The 19934-nt window shown below is 27.0% G+C and overlaps 1 protein-coding gene across 1 annotated transcript in view; it reads right to left on the reverse strand.

Annotated features, from left to right (window-relative positions):
- The window catches only part of LOC107441504 (cell adhesion molecule Dscam1), a 410456-nt gene that overhangs the window by 279429 nt on the left and 111093 nt on the right, over positions 1–19934 (reverse strand). Inside the window, exon 4 of the mRNA XM_043043537.2 lies at positions 19014–19172. Within this exon, the coding sequence (XP_042899471.2) occupies positions 19014–19172 (159 nt within the window). The remainder of the gene's footprint in view (positions 1–19013; positions 19173–19934) is intronic.

Raw genomic sequence — 19934 nt, forward strand, 5'->3', positions numbered from 1 at the left:
TTCCAACTTTGCATTATGATTTTATTAATTAAACTTAAATCTAAATCTTAACTATTATTTCCAGAAAAGTAAATACTTATGAGTAACACTTTTAAAATCTTTTTTTTCAATTAAAAATTTAAAGAGAAGTTCTAAAAAATCGCAGTTAATGTTTAATAAATATTTGTTTAACGCTTTTCAAGAGCTATTTCATTTATTACTATTTCGTTTTGATCTTATGAATGTGATCATGCGTAAAAAATTGAGTATAATAAATATATAGATAAATAATTAAAAAGAAAAAAATGCAATTTATTCTCTTTTCAATAACTACGTAGGTTTCTTCAAATCAGAACTTTTAGGCATTTTAAAAGGAAAGTTGTTTACTTTTAAATTTGTCATAAATAAATTTTAAAAATAACTCAAATTCAAAAGGATAATAAGATTTTAAGTCAATAATAAAATATCAATTCACTACTTACATCTACTATTTGTACAAAAAAAGTAAACATAAAGCTCTTTGGTGTAAAATAAGTTATTTCATTTCGAGAAATTAAATTTGTCTTCTTTAAATGAAGTAAATTTCAGCTCTATATTTATTTTGCTAAGACCAAATGAAAAAAAAAACGATTTTAACTTCTTAAACTGCATTTCTTTATTTATTTATTAAACGAAGCGAAATTTAGTTTCATTTTCTGAAGGATTTTAATTTAATTTAAAAGAACTACATTTTGAAAAATTCAATAGCTTTCTCATTTTTATAATGACTATTTAACGATTAATATAATGATGATAAAAGCCAATGGCAGCACTAATTCATTAGATAAATTGGTAGTTGAAATCTAATATAGGTTTTATATTTATGATCATAAATTTTCGTACATAATTGACTGAAATATAAATTTACACTTAACTGCATAATGCGTGATATTGATGAAAACTTCATTTTAATTTTAAAATAAATAATTATTATTGTTAATATTTTTTGACAAAATGCGCCATAATTTATTCTAATGAAATTAATGCTGTAAATAAAATGTAAAAGAAAAATACTACTGAAAGTATTTTGTTAAATAAATGATAGCCATGAATTAATAAAATCAAGTTTAAGGGAAAAGAAATATTTTTTTATTGAATTAGAGTAAAACTATCTATAAATATTAACTAATATTAACTAAAAATCTTAAGAAATTTGAAGAGGTTAAATTGAAAACTGAACTCCGAAAATTGTTTGGCACAATTCTGAGATTTAAAAGCACTGTGATTTGATTGTCGCCCCTTTTAGCCTACACACCCCTCAAAAATGCGTACAATCTTGAAATACCGTTCATCTATTGTTTACATTTCTTATGCCTTTTAATAGTAACCCAACCATTCCAGAATATTCTGTAGGAATATTACCAATCACTAAAATTTGTTAAGTTATTTTCTTACATTCCTTTAAAATATATATATACCTTATATTTTGAATCTCCACAGTTATCGAAATAAAAATTAGAAATATGAAGGCAATTTGAAACTGTAAACATTTATCATATCAAAACGAATAGGAAATGGTCTGGTAACAATTTTCCTGACTGCTCATATAGTATTATCTTTTGAGTAATAGAATGATAATTAATTTCATTTTGATTATTTTGAAAAATGCTCATATCAACGTAATAAAATGAATTTTTAAGTGTTTTTTGTATACCTAATCGAAATTTTTGTACCTATTTTTTTTGGAAATAATTTCACAAGTTAGTAATTCTGGTGAATTTTCAAAAAATACCATGTACAAAGTTAAGGTTTGAATTCCTATTATTTCTTACCTTTCGTAAGTCAGCGCATAAACTCAATGCTTTTTTTCCATAAAAGTTGCGTTGAAGCTTAACAAAAACAATTATATCTTTAGAAAGATAATAATCAAGCTGAGCATGAATTTGAAAACAAAGTTAAATCCCAATTTTATTAATATGGTGTTTAAACCTTACAATAATTCTTGAAAAGCAACTACAATTCCAGAAAATAATAAAAACAATTTAGGAAAATATAAAATTATCGCATGGTAAAGAAAACTGTTTGGCAAAAACGAAAATTCGAATTGAAGGTTTTATTTCTTTAACTATTATAATACAGTAAAATAAATTTTGTGGAGCAGTAAAATAAGAACATTTAAAATAAAAGAAGTGAAAAATATGCTTTGTTAATTATATCACTTCAAACTGCCAAATATACAAAGAAAGCCTACAATAAAAATGCGCAACTTTTACACTGTATAGCTCAATAATATAATTATTTTTTTTCATTCAGTTAATTAAGTATTCAATGCTTTACAGTTCAAAAACAAAGTAATTTCATGATGATTATAATAACGCTTAGGAAAGCTTTTAATGCATAGCAGATTTATAATAATTTATTATACATCTAAAACCCCAACACAGAAGGTCCTTCTTGGTGTAAAATATATTAAAATAAAATCACTCTATCTCATTTTTATTCCAGACAAGAGTTGTAGGTGTCGCAAGTAAGATTTACTTCGATCTAATATTCTATAGATGTTCATAGTACGTGATGTCCTTACAGTTATCTATTAGTATTCTATGCCACTTTTCAGCAAAATAGCAAATTAGAAAGCGTGCTAAGCCTACCACTCTTCAAAACAAAACTACATAGCCATAAAGTAGCCTTTTTGTCATGGAAAAAGAGCAGAAGCTATAGATTGAATGGTAAGCTAATGAATCTTCTTCAGTGATTCGCATGCTGCTTTGGATGATTGGCTATTGCTTTTAGCATGGCATACTATTCCCAGTAGATTGAAAAAACTATGGTGATAGGGGATATTTTTAACTACTGTTTTGATGGAGTAATATGATTTGACAAAGTGATTATGAATGAGATCTATATATCAGATTTCCTTCCATTTCAACAGTAGTTATTCTTTATTAGCGTCTGTACGGAAAATTCTCTCGTTCGTTGTAGTTTGGCGACGTGCCACTTGGTAGTTACTACTAATTGCATGTTTTATAACGAAGTAATCAAAAATTACATTTTTCGCAGCTAAAAAAGATTTTCTCCACAACTAAAAGCGTAGTATATATGGAAAAAGCTTACCAAATTTCCATAACTCAAATGTAAATTAATTGACTGTTTTACTCTGAGCGCAAAACTACCATATGTCAAACAAGAAAAAAAATTTTTTCACTAAAATATTGAAAATAAACTTTCAACATTATTTTTTTACATTAAAATGATAAATATTAGTATCAAATTACACTATACACTGATAAAAAATGTACGGTCTGAGATATTGGATATCGAAATGACATTTTTCCTTAGTAATTTATTTTGATGAATTTGTTTATGTCTTTGTTACAATTCATATTCAAAATAAAGTTACATCAAAAATTACTTTCTTAAAGCACAGCAGTATTTTTTTTAGTTTTTAGTGAACTTTTCAATTTGAACTTTATAAAATACTCTTTTCCTAATTTCATAGTTATTAATGGTAAAAGTTCTTTTTTTTTCTTTTTATAAATTTTCCTTGCGAATTTATTTATTTTTAGGTTATGCTATCAATCAATGGGCCTCTTAAACAAATTTTTATTGCTTAGTATAAATTAATATGGTTATCACTGTCTTTAACTGAGAAAAAGGCATAGACAAAATTACCAGAATATAGCAAAATTTGCTGTGTGTCGGGCTCCATGGAAACACCAGAAATCTTGGTTATTTTTAATGAATCATTTTGTAAATGATTTTGGTAAAATTTACAATAAAAGATGGTTATACAAAAATTGGTGAACTGGGTAAAATTTGGGAATTTTATAACTTGCATAGAACTCAACCATGACATGAAACCCATTTATTCTTTTAAATTTGCTTTTCAGTTTTATGAGCATTACTTTTTCTGTGGTAATAAGAACTACAATATTAAAAACTAGAATTTCCGGTAAATTGTTACCTTATAAGAGGAAATATTTTCAAATGAAGGGTTTAAAAACCGTATATTTTGGTTACCTAGAGTTTTTTTTCCACCAGAAATGTAACTACCATATAATACTATAATTTTACCATTTTTTACGTAATTACGTAATGTAATTAGAATAGTAATTGTTAATTACTTATAAAGCCTTATGTAAAAATGCATTTATTTTTACTTTTACTAGATTTTAATGTAATGAAGAAAATGTTTTTTTCAAATAATACCTGATTTTAAATTTAGTTTGAAATTCTTTTGTCTGCAGAAAAAAAGTTTGATGATTTGAAAGATGCATTTTTTGAAATTAAAATAACAAAACTAAAGACACTTTTGAAAAAAAAATTGGTTGTTTCTATTTGTGTTGCAATAACTTGTGTGGTAAATAACTTCAAATTGAGTAAACTAGTGCTTTGTTTTTTTCCGCTTAGTTCCCTGTATCCAGGAATAAAAAACAATTACTTGTATGCAATTGAATTAAATGACTAATGAAACACTGTATTACTTAGCTGATTTGAAGTATGAATGTTATTTATCTTAAATTACTTTGGGGAACAGATTTAATAGTGTTTTCAGTTGCATGAGATATTTTAATGTATCTTGGATAGTTTCTCATCACTGCTTTCAAATCTGTAACCGTATCTCTTTCCTAACTTCAATTTTTATACATTACATTTTTAATCTATTTATTGCCAAAATGTAGAAGTTCAAAAACGCCCTATATATAACAAGGGGTCGCGCAAGTGTTGCTGCAGACTTTTTGCAAAAATAGAGTACATCATCAGGATTCAAATTGCATTGGAACCCATGCCTGGAAATGTCATCATACGCCTGAAGAAGCATTTTCCTATTAAGAATTGTTTACGACCTAGCCATGTATGACGGCAATTTCAGGAGGGAGTTCCTATGCAATTCTACTCCTGTTGATGCACCTTGAATCCTCTAGAAATTTGTTACTGCATTTACGAAACCCTCTGTAACACATAACGTTTTTATACTTGAAAATTTTGACAAAAAATTAACTAAAAAAGGCATTTTAAAAAACTTATGTAGCTTTACGAGCGAAAGCAATTTCAAATTTGAAATCACGAACCCGATTTAAGCAATAATATTTGTATAGTTGCAATAAAAATTTTGTTCCGATTGTAATTATTTAGCATAAAAATCATGAAGGCATTAGTATTTTAAAAATTCGCATATTTTTGTTGTTTAATTTTTGAAATATGTGCATTCTAAGTAAATAAAGTAAATATGATTTAAGTTTTTAAACAAAGTTGGGAGAATGAGTTTCTAGCGATTATTGGAAAAAGGGGAATAGATCAAAATAGGTTAGGAATCATTGGTCTGGACAAAAAATATATTTAAAAGAAGCTTTTTATTTAATTTCCTTAGACATAGTTAATAACACAAGCTGCTTACTATAATGACTAATAATTAATTAATTAATCATTATATCATAATAACAGTGCTGCATTCAAAGCTTATGCACTTTGATAACTTAAAAATGAAAATATGATAACAAATAATTGTATTACAGACCAATAAGAAATTGTTTTATTACACGTTTATAATAATTACTGTTGTATAAAGCTTATTTTACTGATATATTTATTATTATTCAGATACGAAATATCCTGCTCAATTTTTAATCAACTTTGCCCTCTGTCACAGTTGCTCAAGGGATTGAGTGTTTGCCTCCCCATGAGGAGACCCAGGATCGGATCCCAGCGGTGGCAGGTTGATACGAATGTCGCTCCCGGCACACATCTACAGCAGTGCGGTCGTAAAATATCCTCAGTGGTAGAGTTTTCGTGGTGTTCTTCTCCATGTAAAGCAAGTGTCATTTAGCTCCCTCAAAATAGTCATCAAAGAAGGTTAGTTTGCTTCGATGCTAGAATCAGGAGTTCGTCTGTCTTCTGGATTTAGTTTGAAATTAAAAGGTTACGGAGTTGAACATTGGTTGTCATAAACTCAAAATTAGTTTGACTATTCAACGCCGATCATAAAATTAAATTTTTGCACTTAGTAAACAAAAAAAAATCTAGATTAGCTGAATTGAAATACCTACGAACAATATAAACACGATGCACAATTATCTCTTAATATGACTCTCTACTTATCTTATAAACTATTTTCGATTACTTCAGAGGAGCAAGCAAAAAAAAATTTTTTTTTCTAGAAATAGCCTATTTATGCATGTTTGATGTGAAAAAAAAATCTTTTTTCAATACAAATATCATTATTACTAGAGAAATGGTGCTTCTTAAAGAACACACGCTTGGATTAAATCCTTAAGGCTCAAATAAGTTAATTCACGGAGATTAATAAGCACGTTAATCATTATGACTGATTACTTTACAGAAAATTTAATTATGAAGTGTCTTAACGGTATTAGTTGTGAAATTTCTGTCTCTCCTCCCAAGACGGAAAATAAATGGTGTTATAATGTTCAAAGTTTTAACTAGAAAATTTTAGTGAAATTCCAAATGTACAGTTGGAGTTTTATGCAGAAATGATATTTGTTCAGATATGCTAATAGTAGTTAGAATTGTTTTTAAGCTAGTATGAAGTTTTCTTAGAATATATTTTTCTGCGAGATTAAAATCTACCTGAATTTAAAAAAAATACATGTTAACTAGTTATATATGCAATTACTAATTATATATATATAAAAGTATATTATGAAGAAAATAAAAGTTTTATTCGTTCTTAGAGAAAATAAAAATAGTCAATAATTTTTTAAACTATTAAGACAGGAATTTTTATTTATTTTAAATTGAATATTAAATAGAAAAGTTGATTATAATAGAAAAGTTGAATATTATATGGAGTTTAAATAGATATCAAAATCTAAAGTTTCGTATATTATATGAACCTAAAATTAAATTAAACTGCAATGACTGCCATATTTCAATAATATTTCTGCCATATTTAATTTAGTTTCACTTTATTCCATTTCTTCAAATATTTAATATAGTTTCACTTTATTCTATTTCATTGAACAATGTTCTCGTGCATTTATTCTAAATTCAGTCTTACATCTTTTGTTATTATTAAAACAAGTTCGATTTTTAATCACCTCTACTCTTTTATCACCATCAGTTGTAATACTTGTTTCCCATTTTGAGATTTTCATTTTATTCTCAAACTTAAAAAAAAGCAGCTAAAGATATTCTACTTAGCTACACTACACCCAACATTTACAAAAAAGAAATCATTTCGCTATTTATCTTAAGTTAATTTTATGAATTTTCAAAGTTATTGGTAATCTTATTGGAGACCCTTTTAAAAATATTCTTTTTTACGTACAGGGAATGAAGCAATTTAATGTTTTCCACACCTTTTTATATCTGCATTAAAATTAGCAAAATTCTTTATCAGATTTTTTTTAATTTTCTACGAAATGAAATTTTGTTGGTAATATTTTTCCCATTTCATCACTATATCTAAATTTAAACAATAATATTCTCCCAACCTTTTTTTTTTCCTTTACTTCCCATCTTTACATTCCGTAAATATGTTATACTGGGAAGCAAAACATATGAAAAAATTTTCACTGAAATATATAAAAAAAAAATTTTATTAGCAAGAATGAGTTTTTTAAATAACAGTTAAGCCAAAATTAATTTTTTCAATCATTTTCAATCGCAGTTTTTTTATTTTCTATGAAATAAAATTTTGTTGTTAATATTTTTTACCATTTCATCACTATATCTAAAATTAAAAAAATAATATTCTCCCTACCTATTAGTTTTCCTTTACTTCCTATCTTTGCAATCCGTAAATATGTTATACTGGGAAACAAAACATATTAAAAGATGCTCACTAAAAAATATAACGCTAAAAAACATAACAAACATTTTTTTATGAACAAGAATGAGTTTTTTTAATTGATATTTAAGCCAAATTCATTTTGTTGATAGTCTTCAATTAACAAATGTCTTTAGCCATTCATCTCCTGAAATCAAGTTTTAAACCCATAAAGATTTTTTTTTACTTTAATACTCTATTAAATTCATCAATAAACTCTTCAATGCATCACGCAAGGTTCTCTGAAAATTTCGCTTAAGGTATTCAAACAATTATTTTGTTTGGTTTCAACTCTTTCAGTTTTTATTGAACGGAGTTTAATTTATCAAGCCAATTTTTCTTTTCAATCATTTATCTATAGATTTTCCATTAAAATATAGAGTGTTTCCTTTCCGAAAACTATATTTTATTCATCCACCTTTGAAGAATCTTTTTAAGTGCGGGATTCATATTATCTGACATAGCCTCCGGAAAATGAATCCATTATAGAGAAAATTCTCCAAAACATACCCTTGAATCTATGCAAAGACCTTTATGGAATGGAAAAAATAAATTCTCTTGCATTTCTATGATTCATAAAAATGGGAAATGTGACATTTGAAACGGAATCTTTCTTTGATGAAATCCGAAAGTAAATATTTATCCTGGAGACACATACTTCAGTTCGAAGGTTAGATAGTTTTTCTTTGATCAGTATGATTTAGCAGTAATAAAAGTCTCAAACTGATTCAAAAATGATTTATGGATGAGAATAAGATTGCCTAAGGTTGTTTATATTGTTTTAGGATTCTTACAAATTTTCATTTCTTCTTAAACTCTACCTTATGATTTAATTTTAAAAAAAAAATAATTGAAAATATAGTTAAACGTATTAAAACGAAACATCATTTGTTATATTAATGTTATGATGTATAGGGATATATATAAGATTGGGGTAAGACCGAGTTGTCCGGTAAGACCAAGTACCTTATTTGTTGGGAAATCAGTTTTGTTTTCCAGTGAACAAACTCTAAATTTCACTTTAATAGTCAAGAAAAATCATACTGTTGATTAATTCACAGCATCTATGTAGATAAGTTTATTTTTCGATGTAAATTTTTTTTATGTTCACTTTTTTAACTCTTTGACGGTTATGAACGAGTTCGGCTCGCAATCGAATCGTGCTTCATAATGCGCACAAACGAGTTCTGCTCGGGAGCAAGATTTCGACCGTAATGGTTTGCAACGAGCACTACTCGCGTAGTGAAATTTTTCCCTAATGCGCGCTGACGAGCTGAGCTCGTTCGCCATTATTATTCTGCATTGACTATGTTAAAAATGAATTTATTTAGTCCTTTTAATTTAATATTTTTCTTATATTAAAAATAACAATTATTTATATAATTGATTATTATCATTTATCATTCACTATTAATAATTATCATTTCTTATTTTAAAGTACGTAAAAACTGTTATTTATGTACTACAAATACTTTAAGAAATTTTTAAAATGCTTGAGGTGAGCGATCTATGGCGCCCCAGAGATTTCAACTTACTCCGCTTTGTAAAATAGTATTTTCTAGTAGTAGCTAAATTCAGGTTACTTTCAGTTTAGTATTTTTCCTTTTAAGTAATTTTTTCACTACTAAATATCAAAAATTATAAGTATCATATAAAATGCAACGTTAAAGCGACAATCTACTGGTTACTCTATTAAAAAGTAGGCGTAACTGTCCTTCTCCAACGAATTTTACTACATAATTTGCTACCACTTTATTATAACTATTCCAGAAAGCGGAACAGTTGACATCGCCAGAGAAGGGTGACAATTTAGGAAGAACGGCGAGGGAAAACAGCTGCCACTTTCGACTACTGTTTGCTCGTAATACTGCGCGAATTAATGAAACGAAAACTGCCCATTTCCCTAACCGTTAAAGGGTTAAGTTATCCTTATTTATTGGTCATTAGAGTAACAGAAATATTATTTTTCTAAAATTCCAGTATTTAAAGTTTTTTCATTGATTTCGCATTTGTACCCGGCTTTACCTAACTAGTGGAGTAAGTCTGCGTGGTTTGACTTTTTTCTGTAGAAATAACATTTATAAAGTAATGTTGTGCATCAATAACTTATCAAGAGTGAAATATTGTACATTACATAAACAAAATAAATGGTCCACCCTGAAAAATGTTTTATCTAGTGATCATATCTTCACGTTCTAGGGCAATTTTGCCATATTCTAGAAAATTCTAGTAGTCTAAAATATGGTAAGGTCTTACTATATCGTTCGAGAAATTTTACTAGATTCTTCTAGTTAGGACCATATTTTTTTTCTCAATGCAATTATCAGATAAATATTTGAATTGGAACTGCGTGAATTGCCATAATTGCTCAAAACTACCAACTTATAATTGCTTACTTACATACAGAATATCAGCTTGCATTTAATTAAAAGTATTGACATGTTTATCTTCTTAATTATAAATTTAAACAAAATTAACATCACGTTTTATCTAAATAAAGTACAATTTTACTATAAAAACCAATCTAATATCTCGAAATATATATCTTAAATTATTTCAGGATCAAACAAATAAATTTAATGTTCAGAAAGTCGTATCACAAGAAAGTAAAATTAGATTGAAATTAAAAGATTGAATATATTTTTCTACGTTTGATACGTTCATTATTGCGTGCTTGTAACTAGTATATGCAATGATATATGTTTTTGCTTTTTCGTAAAAGGATTGTCTTTATATAGTCCATTTAAAATTTAAAAAAGAAGTGAAAGGTATTATAATATTCAGAATCATTCAACAACTTGGGATTAGAAGTTGGAAGATATGAATAAGCCCCCTACTTTTACCTTACATTTTTACACACTACTACTTAAAAACAACTCAAACATTTTGTAAAACAATAAAATGCTTGTGAACACTTTTTGAAATATTGAAATAGGCAAATACTCCCAACTCAATTACATTTATATTTATTCCGGATAGTTTGTAAAATACATTTTATTAGCCAATTACCGTTGTGTGTTTGTGTCATTATTCAAGAAAATGCAGATTAAAAAACCTGCAATTCCCCAAATTTTCCAACAAAAAACTTTTACAGAGATTTTTTTTCCAAAAAAGCCTTGTTAAGAGCTTTCTATGTCTAGATCTTTCAGTGCAATTCTGCTGATTTTTATTTTCTCTACAACCAATAACCAACATCTCTTTGAAATCATTAATTTTAATTATCCTAATTTCTTTCTGCATAAGTATCGCATAAATTATTTAGGTTATTTTGAGAATAAACATGCTTTAAAAAAATAAAGATATAGCTGCAGGCATTCCTCGGATGGTGATTAATGATAATAATTATCTTAATTAAAAACTGCTTTTTTTTCGTTCGAAGAGAGATAAAAATTTATATTAGAATTAAGTTTTTTTTTTTAAATAGAATATTTCAACAAAATGTTGCAAATTTTCCTTCAAGAATTATTTCTAATCAAACTTTGTTAACTGCTTTCAAATGTTGAGTTAAATATATTTTCATATTTATTTAAAACTTCTATTTAATGCTTAAAACTGATTTTTCTTGCCGAAGCGGTTTCCTCTACCTTCGGCGAGCTTCAAAATCAGGAACTTTTTTGATATTACAAAGAAAGAGCGAAATCTGAATTTTCTTCTCATTTGCTATTCCGATATCAGAAAAAAAAATTCTTTAACACTAATTCAATTCCTGTCAACCTCACTTTCAAGAAATATTTTTCTGATGAGGTGCAAAAAGATTTCTTGCGGTCTTACATTGCAAAATGTTTCCAAAGTTTCTAGCAGCAATTTTGTTCTTTTGCGAAGAATCTAATTTTTTTTATAAAGTATTTATGTAAGCCATATATGGAGAAAAAATAAATTTGTATCTTAATAGTTAATCATATGCAAATGTTTTTATTTCGCATAGAAATTAAATGTACGCTCAATAACATTGAACATGCCATCAAAGTTTTGCTTATGAGCTAATTATATACCAGTTTTCAAAATATTCTAATTCCCAAACATTATTCTCCAATTCAGATTCTCCATATCACGAAGTTTTTAAAGCTTCTCTTTGAGTTTTCAAAATTAAATTAATGGATGCGATCTATTCCTTATCTGTATGAACCTAAACGAAAATCATGAGGTCACTATTTCATCTCCGAATCAGATTCTCCTACATAAGAGTTTTCAAAGCTTCTCTTTGAGTTTTCAAAATTAAATTAATGGATTCTATCTATTCCTTATCTGTATGAACCTAAACGAAAATCACGAAGTCTCTATATAGTGCGTACACACAGAACTACAGCAAATATACTTTACTTAACAAAAAAATTACTGTCTTAACTACTTCCTTCAAAAATTTTTTGTCTGTGTTGTAAGCATTCGTTGTCACGCTGTTGTCTAGTCTTAGTTGCAAAGTCTTAGTCTAGAGGAAATTCTCGAATCAAAAATTCTTAATCTATTCGAAAAAGTAGCAGTTAGTAAAAATCAAAAAAGATGGAAATTAAGGAGAAGGTGCTAAAAACAGAAAGTTTTACTTCCAAAGAGGACCTCTTATCGTAGCATTGTTGAAATAATTCTTCACATTGTAAAGAAATTTACAAATGTTAGGAAATACAGAAGACTCCGATTCCCCACGCAAGCTTGCAATACGCACTTTAAATTTCTTATAGTAAAAAATAATTAATATATTAGCCTGTATTTAACTATAGTGTACGAATAAGATTACCTAATAAAAATAGATGGTCTTTTCATTTTTTATTCATTCATTCTTTATTTATTTGCTGAGTGGTTTGAAAGAAATAGTGGTTTTAATTACTCCTTGGGGACTTTTACTCTCCTAAGAGTTATTTCCAATGAGAAAATAATTGCTTAGTATGCTCAAAAATATTGAACACCTGTATTTGGAGGGATTTTCTTTTAATTAAAAAATGAAATGAAATCTCGGTCACTACATTGGAATGAAGAGTTTATTTAGATGTTTGATGGATGTTAAAATAACATTACATCTATGGATGACGGAAGTCGCGGTAATGAAGGCCATGACAAGGAGCGTAGAGTGTATATGCTCTAATGGAGATTTAACTATAATACAAAATAAAGCAATTCAATATTCATTACTTTCAATGACATACTTTGCTAAAAAAATAAACTAATTATTGACACTGTAGAAGATAATGTACGTATTCGAAAAAAAAATTTTAAAATGCGTATAAAATAGTGTTTATAAATATGCTGAATTAAGATATGAAATTTTTGAAAAAAAAATTATTTTTACACCCATAAATCTTTCTTAAGAATCAAATAAATTGTATTTTTTTAAATTACTAGAAAACTCAATACCCAGTCCCCTCGGCTAGCCAAACCCCAAAATTGCTCCTAATTCTTCAATTTGTTTTCGTCCTTAAACAACGCCAATGTTGACCATAAAATCAATGAATATTTTCTTTTCAAAATATGCAATTATTGTTGATTTATGTAAGAATATTTTGTTAATGCGATAATCGTAAAGAAATTCCTAATCGTAAAGAATTGTAATGAATTTGAAAAATAATCATCTGAATTTGAGAAAAAGTAAAGCTTTATGAATAGAGATTGTTTGATTTCATAAGAACAAGTTGTTTACGAGATTTGCAATAATTCAAATAGAGGAAGTACAATTCTTATCAATACCTTTTTTAATGTTTACGTATTCCACAATAAAAGTTAAGATACATATCTGATGATCTGTAATTCTCTCTCTCTCTTTTTGCTACTTTTGATTGACATCTACTCCAAAGCGAGACTATTAAATAAAGATCTCATGAGGGAAAAAAATTCAACAACAATGGATAAATACTTCATATTTAAAGCAAAAGCTCTCAATATTTCGCCAAAAAGCCTTTAAATTTGCAATAACTTTCGAACAAACACCATTTAATCATACCAAATATCAACCATGATGTCAAATCTTTCAAATTTTTACTGTAGGCTGTAGAGCGACCCGTATGTTTTTTTCCATACAAGTTTACAAGCTCTCAAATAGTTCTCGAATGTTATTTTAAATTCCATTGTACTTCCTACACAATTTTCTACGCAAATACTTTCTTTCAAATTTCTAAGTCTATTGGTTTCTCACAGAAAAACAAACAGTAATGTTAAATCAAATGCCAAATACATCACTAGTGGTGGCCATTGCGATTTCTTTACAAAGAGAAATTATTTAACTGGTATTTTTTAATGAACACACCATACATCAGCTATCATATTTAACGCAAATTCAATTCTTTAAAAACTCGAAGGAAATTTTTACGAACTCTTTAATTTAACTATTTATTTCTATTCATTCTAAACTATTGAACTGTTAGTTTATTTTAAGCAATTATAAAAAATAGGAAGCAATTTTGTAACAGTTCTCTAACGTCGTAATTTTTTAAATTAACTTATTGGGTAAAGATAGAAACTGTACCACAAATATTTCCAATTAACTAGTGAACATTTTACTGAGATGAAGCATAATTTTTTGTCAATAACTTTTACTACAATTCTGCAGTTAAAACACTTCTGTGCTCATTAGTACATTAATAGATATATTAATTTTTCAGTTTATTTAAAAAACTACGGGACATAAAATTAAAATGTAAATCCTTTTCACCATTTACCCATATTATCTTTAAGTGGTTAATATAATTTTTCACTTATAAGCATGTTAATAGAGTTTAAAAATAAATGCTTTCTGCAATTAATTTAAGATTTTAATTCAATTAAGAATTTTAAAAAATAATAATTATTTTGCGATAATAATAATTAACAAAGCTTATTCATCAATAAATACATAATTTGCATACACGTCATTGATAATATATGAATATTTATCATAATAATCTTAAGAACATTTTCTTGATTATCATTTTCATGACTAATATAATGAGAGGACATAATAAATGAATAGTAGTTAGTTATTTAGTTTTTTTTTCTTGGAGAGTTTTATTGAGGTTGAATTGAATTTGAAAAGATTCTAATTTGTATTATTGAGTTTGAACACAAATTAGAAAATTTTACTTAGAAAAATTATTATTTAATACAAATTTTTGATTACGCAGTATTTAAAAACAATATTTATAAATGATTTTTCTAGAACTATGCAAGCGTTTCTACCAAATTAATGATTGGAACTAAATATAAAGTCACATTTTTTATAGTTGTTTTAAAATAGGTACTTATACATAGGACTCCATAGTTTAAACAATGGATGCTTTGTTTGCTTGATTTAGACATTGGTCCAATTTGGAATCTCTAGTTTAAACAAAATTAATATTTAGAGTGTTTTTTTTAATTCAAATATGCGTAAAGCTGTTTTTTTTAAAAAAAATATTAGTTATTTCTTGCAATAAATTTAATTAAGAGTGGATTGGCACAGACGGAAGTTAATGTATTTTACAAGCATTTTAACAATGTATAAACTGTACAGACAAGAAAAAAGTAAAATATTTAAGTTGATATTCATTTATGAGCAAACTAATATATTAAAAAGAAAATACTAAAGTAAAATCACAATAGAATTTTGCTTTGATTTGCAACGTTTATCATTAAGAATATATTTCTAACATTTCTAACTTGGGCACATACAGATTATGTGTGAAAGTGTCAAACATGAGCTGCGTAGTAGCTTAAGGTTTATTATAAATGTAAATAAATCTATATTTATATTCACAGTTGGTAAACTTTAACAGACTTGGAAGTATGTTTATGTATTTTGTTTGGATAACATATACAATAATGTGTTTGAATCACGTAGTGAATTCAATGGTCTTCTTTAATAAAACCCATAATTTAATTGTCTGTAACTTATTTTTATCAGAAAACGTTAGTTTTCTCTTGTAATTATAAATGCAATGAATTGAATTTTATGATAATCAGCATATTAAACCAATGACAAGCAAATTGATGCAATCTTAAAATATTAACGTAAAACAGGTGCCTTTTATCTGCAACTTGATCGCTATGTTTCAAAATATCAAGAGCTGAAAACGTGCAAACATATTAAAAGTTTTATCATTAAACCTGTCAAATTTTACTATAACTTTCATTAATGCAAAAGCAATGGCAAACAAACATTGCCCTAAGAAAGTAAGAAGTATTTGAAAAACTCTTTATTAATTATGACTGAAATTTCTCATGTAGAAGTTTGTCATAAACCACAAAATTCGAAGTCAAATGAAAATTATAATTGTTTTTTGTTAAAAATACGCGAAAAACATAAGTATATTAAAATTTTCTCACTAATTGAATTTAGAGGGATTGTGATTTAAAAGAATTTGAATTAAAATTTTACGATCATGCTATAAAAAAGGGTTACATTAACTGTATACCTGATTAATAGAAAGTAATATCCACGTTATTCAATTTTATTGAATACTTTGATATATAATTTAGCATTTAATTACGGAAATATATCATGTCTTGAGATAAAGATATTAAATGCTTAGTGGGAAAAGGTTCCTTTAATAATAAATTTCGCGGAATAAGTGAAATAAATTCGAATTAGAATTCAAATTTAAAATATATTAACTTTTATATCCATCAAAATATATTTACCATTATTCATTTGAAATATTTCATTTCCCAGTTGACTACATTAGAGTGTGAAAATAAGAAATTTTATTCCACTGACAAATTAAAATACATATTTGTTGTATTTTAATACTCTGGATGTATTAGTATATTTAATTTACATTCAAAACCGTGAATTGCTTCGTAATTCTTACTTAAATTTAATCCTGTATTCCGTTTGGAATAAAAACGTTCCATTTAAATTTAAGGCTAATAATCATTTAAAAATAATTTCCCTTTTAAATTTTTTATAAAAAGCTCTTTTTTAAAAAAAAATTAAAGCACTTGCATATTTCTTTTTTCTTTTCAAATTAAAAGCCTTCTTGAGAAATTAAACATTAAAAAATACTATGCAAATTTTTTTATAAAAAATCTAATAAATTTAAATTATTTGTAAAAGATTTGTTGAGAAAGTAATTTCTTTATGTATTAAAATTTCATTTCAGCTTCAAAAGAATTGATTTTATCTACCTTTTGAAATTATTCTTTAAAAAAATATTTGAAATGTTTTATAAGTATATTATAATTTAATTTAAGCAGTGAATAAAAAGTGATGAGTTTAGCAAAGGTGATTTTAGTACATTACAATACTTTCCATTTTTACTTGCTTTGTATTATACTTATATAGCGATGTGTGATTTCAATGAACCAATAATAAATCAAGCATTATGAGATTTAAATTGTTTTGAGAGATTTTATAAAAGCCAACAAAAATTTTCATTAAAATAGCTCTTAGTTCAATATTGATAAGTATTTCTAATGCACTGTTAGAACTTTCATTATAAAATTACGGTAAATAAACGGCAAAAATCTGTCCATCCGTTTGCGGTGAAGAATATTTTTTACCTCTAAGGTTTTGAAAACGTTTACAACTTATATAGTTACAAAAAACATGGTTTTTTTACCATTTTTATCTATTATGGTTTCAAAACCATAAAAATGAAATTTGACTGGACATTGGAGCTCGGCTTTACGTGAAGTAATGTGAATTGAAGTTAGATTGCGGTTGAGTTGTGTTTGATCACATAACCAGTGGAATGTGGTTAATCTGGTTTATCTGGTTGTTTTACCTATCATAATTGAAAGGAAATACTTGACTATGTTTGTGTTGAACTGTGTTTTGGTGCTGCCATCTAGCGTAAATAAGAGTATCGTAGTCTGATAGTCCAGAGTCATAAATTGGGAAGTCTTGGAAGTGTACTGGTTGCTCTCGTTGTGTCAAAGGGAATGCAGGAAGCATTGTGGAGAAAACGTTGGGACTTGAACTTGCTCATGAGATTGACAGATTAGGCGCTTCGGGTATAATTTGTGCATAGCTGTAAGAAACTCAATGACGTATTAGGTGGGCCCAGTTGGTGCGATAAAATTCTGGGTTTTTAACCAATTTAGGTGAAAGCAGTTAATAAATGGTTTTTCTCAGAGTTATGAGTCTGAACACCATCTTTATTAATGGTTATATAACTGTTTTATTTGAATATGATAAAATAACAATTTATTAAATTATTATTTAGTCATTTTTTCCTAGAAACTTCTACTGGTGTATGTAAGCTTTATAAATACATACAATAACAATCACATATTAGATGTTGATAGGTATATTAGTATTTATCGAAGTTAGCCAGCATGATATATTCAAGTCTCGTTACAGACTGTCCTCCCACGTTTATTAACTTTAAACTTAATGTGACTGTAATAAACGAGAAATATGACACCTTGAAAACAACAATTGCAAATTTCATACAATTGTCCGTTTTAGTCAAAATTCAGTTTTGCAAATAATTCACCTTAAGTAGAGATAACTGTAGGATTTATACTATACTTTTATAAAATGTCCTTTTATTTTTTTTTGTTTAAGTTTAATAAATCGAATCATTGATAATATAATTTAATATGAATCGAAGATCGAATCTATATTTTATATCCCGTTAGCAATAAACTAAAAGTTTGATTTAGGTTTCAAAAAGTGCATGAATGCCTAGAAAAGATAAAAAAAAAATAGACAAGAAATAAAAAAAATATTTTTAAGAAAAATATCACTGATCCGTGAATAACATTTCTCAGCTTTTAATTATGTAAAATCAGTAAGAAAAGTACTAAATTTCCGTGATATTATTTATAACAAAATAGACATATAAAACAGTTAATAGCAATTAAAGGAAGATTGAAAAGTGTGTTTTTTTTAAAATTGTTAGATAACTTTCAATTTAGATTGTTTGAAGTTATCAATTGATTGAACGTTAGATGCTTGTCATAAGTACTAGTGTTTTTTTTTTCAAAATAGTGTTAATATCTATTCATCAATAGTTTTTATATCTACTCATCAATAGTTTTTATATCTATTCATAAGCAGATATATAAAGCTAACGTGCCACAATTTCACTTACTTTTACACAATCATACTAAGAAAAAAGCCAGGAAATTTATCTGAAATTATAATTCGATAACAAATTAACCAGTATGATTAAAATGTAAAACCAAAAGTTTATACAATATACTTCCTATTTGCTTAAATTTTATCTTAAATTGCTTATAAAAATAGTTGAAGTCGAAGCTAACAACACTGTTATGAATAAAAACCGCACATCTACTGCAAATTTCATGAAAATAACATTAGCTATTAGAGCTGCAAAACGTATCCATGTTTTATTAGAAAAAAGATAAAAAAAATACTTACCAACAACTTTCAGTTTTCCCCACCCAACACTAACAACTTTTTCTTTAGTTAAACTGTTAGTCACTTGGCAACGATAGCGACGACCACCGTCTGCTTGTTCAACTGAAGCAACATGAAGCGTTCCAACACTAAAAGCTTGATACTTAGATCCACTATATCCTGAAACAAATAAAATCAGTAAAATATCAACAAAAAAGTTTTGTGGAATTGAAAATTAAAATATCTATTATACCATAAATTTATCGATATGAATATCATATACGGAGTAAAAATTCTCAAAAATTACCATAATGGGAGGTATTATGGATTATAAAATCAAATAACTCGCTTGAAAACACATCCTCCACTAAGTCATCTTACTTGAAGATGACTTAGTGGAGGATGTGTTTTCAAGCGAGTTTGTCAGGAAAAAATGACCACGTGTCGTTGTTCCATGAGGAACAGTGTTCAGCAGAGTGCGAAATATTAAGAGATACAGAATGGCTTTCAGACTTAGCATTTTTCTCAGGTTTGCATTTTTCACAGGTTTCAACAGTTTGCCCATCCCTGCTCTTAACTAATCAAATGTGAGATAAAGAATTTTTATTTTTGCTTCGCTGTTGAAAATCGTCTGCAAGAAACAATATTTATTTATTATTATTTCATCAGTTTCTTCAAATGCGAACAGAAAGTTCTATATAAGTTACGATTTTTAGGTATCATTTTGATGAATTCTCATTAATTTTTAATTGATTGATGAATAAGTTTTGTTTCCCTTATTTCACACGATTTAAAAAAGCACGCAAAAAGAAGGCTGTGCAACGTCGTTTTAACAAGTAGCGATGTTAAAATACTTTTGAGCTGGGAGTTTGGTATCCACTTGCGTGAATTTAGATGCAAACAGATTCTATCCATAGGGATAATGTTTTTTATTTCTTAACT

The sequence above is a fragment of the Parasteatoda tepidariorum genome, chromosome 8 (assembly GCF_043381705.1).
Source record: "Parasteatoda tepidariorum isolate YZ-2023 chromosome 8, CAS_Ptep_4.0, whole genome shotgun sequence".
NCBI classification, from domain to species: domain Eukaryota; kingdom Metazoa; phylum Arthropoda; class Arachnida; order Araneae; family Theridiidae; genus Parasteatoda; species Parasteatoda tepidariorum.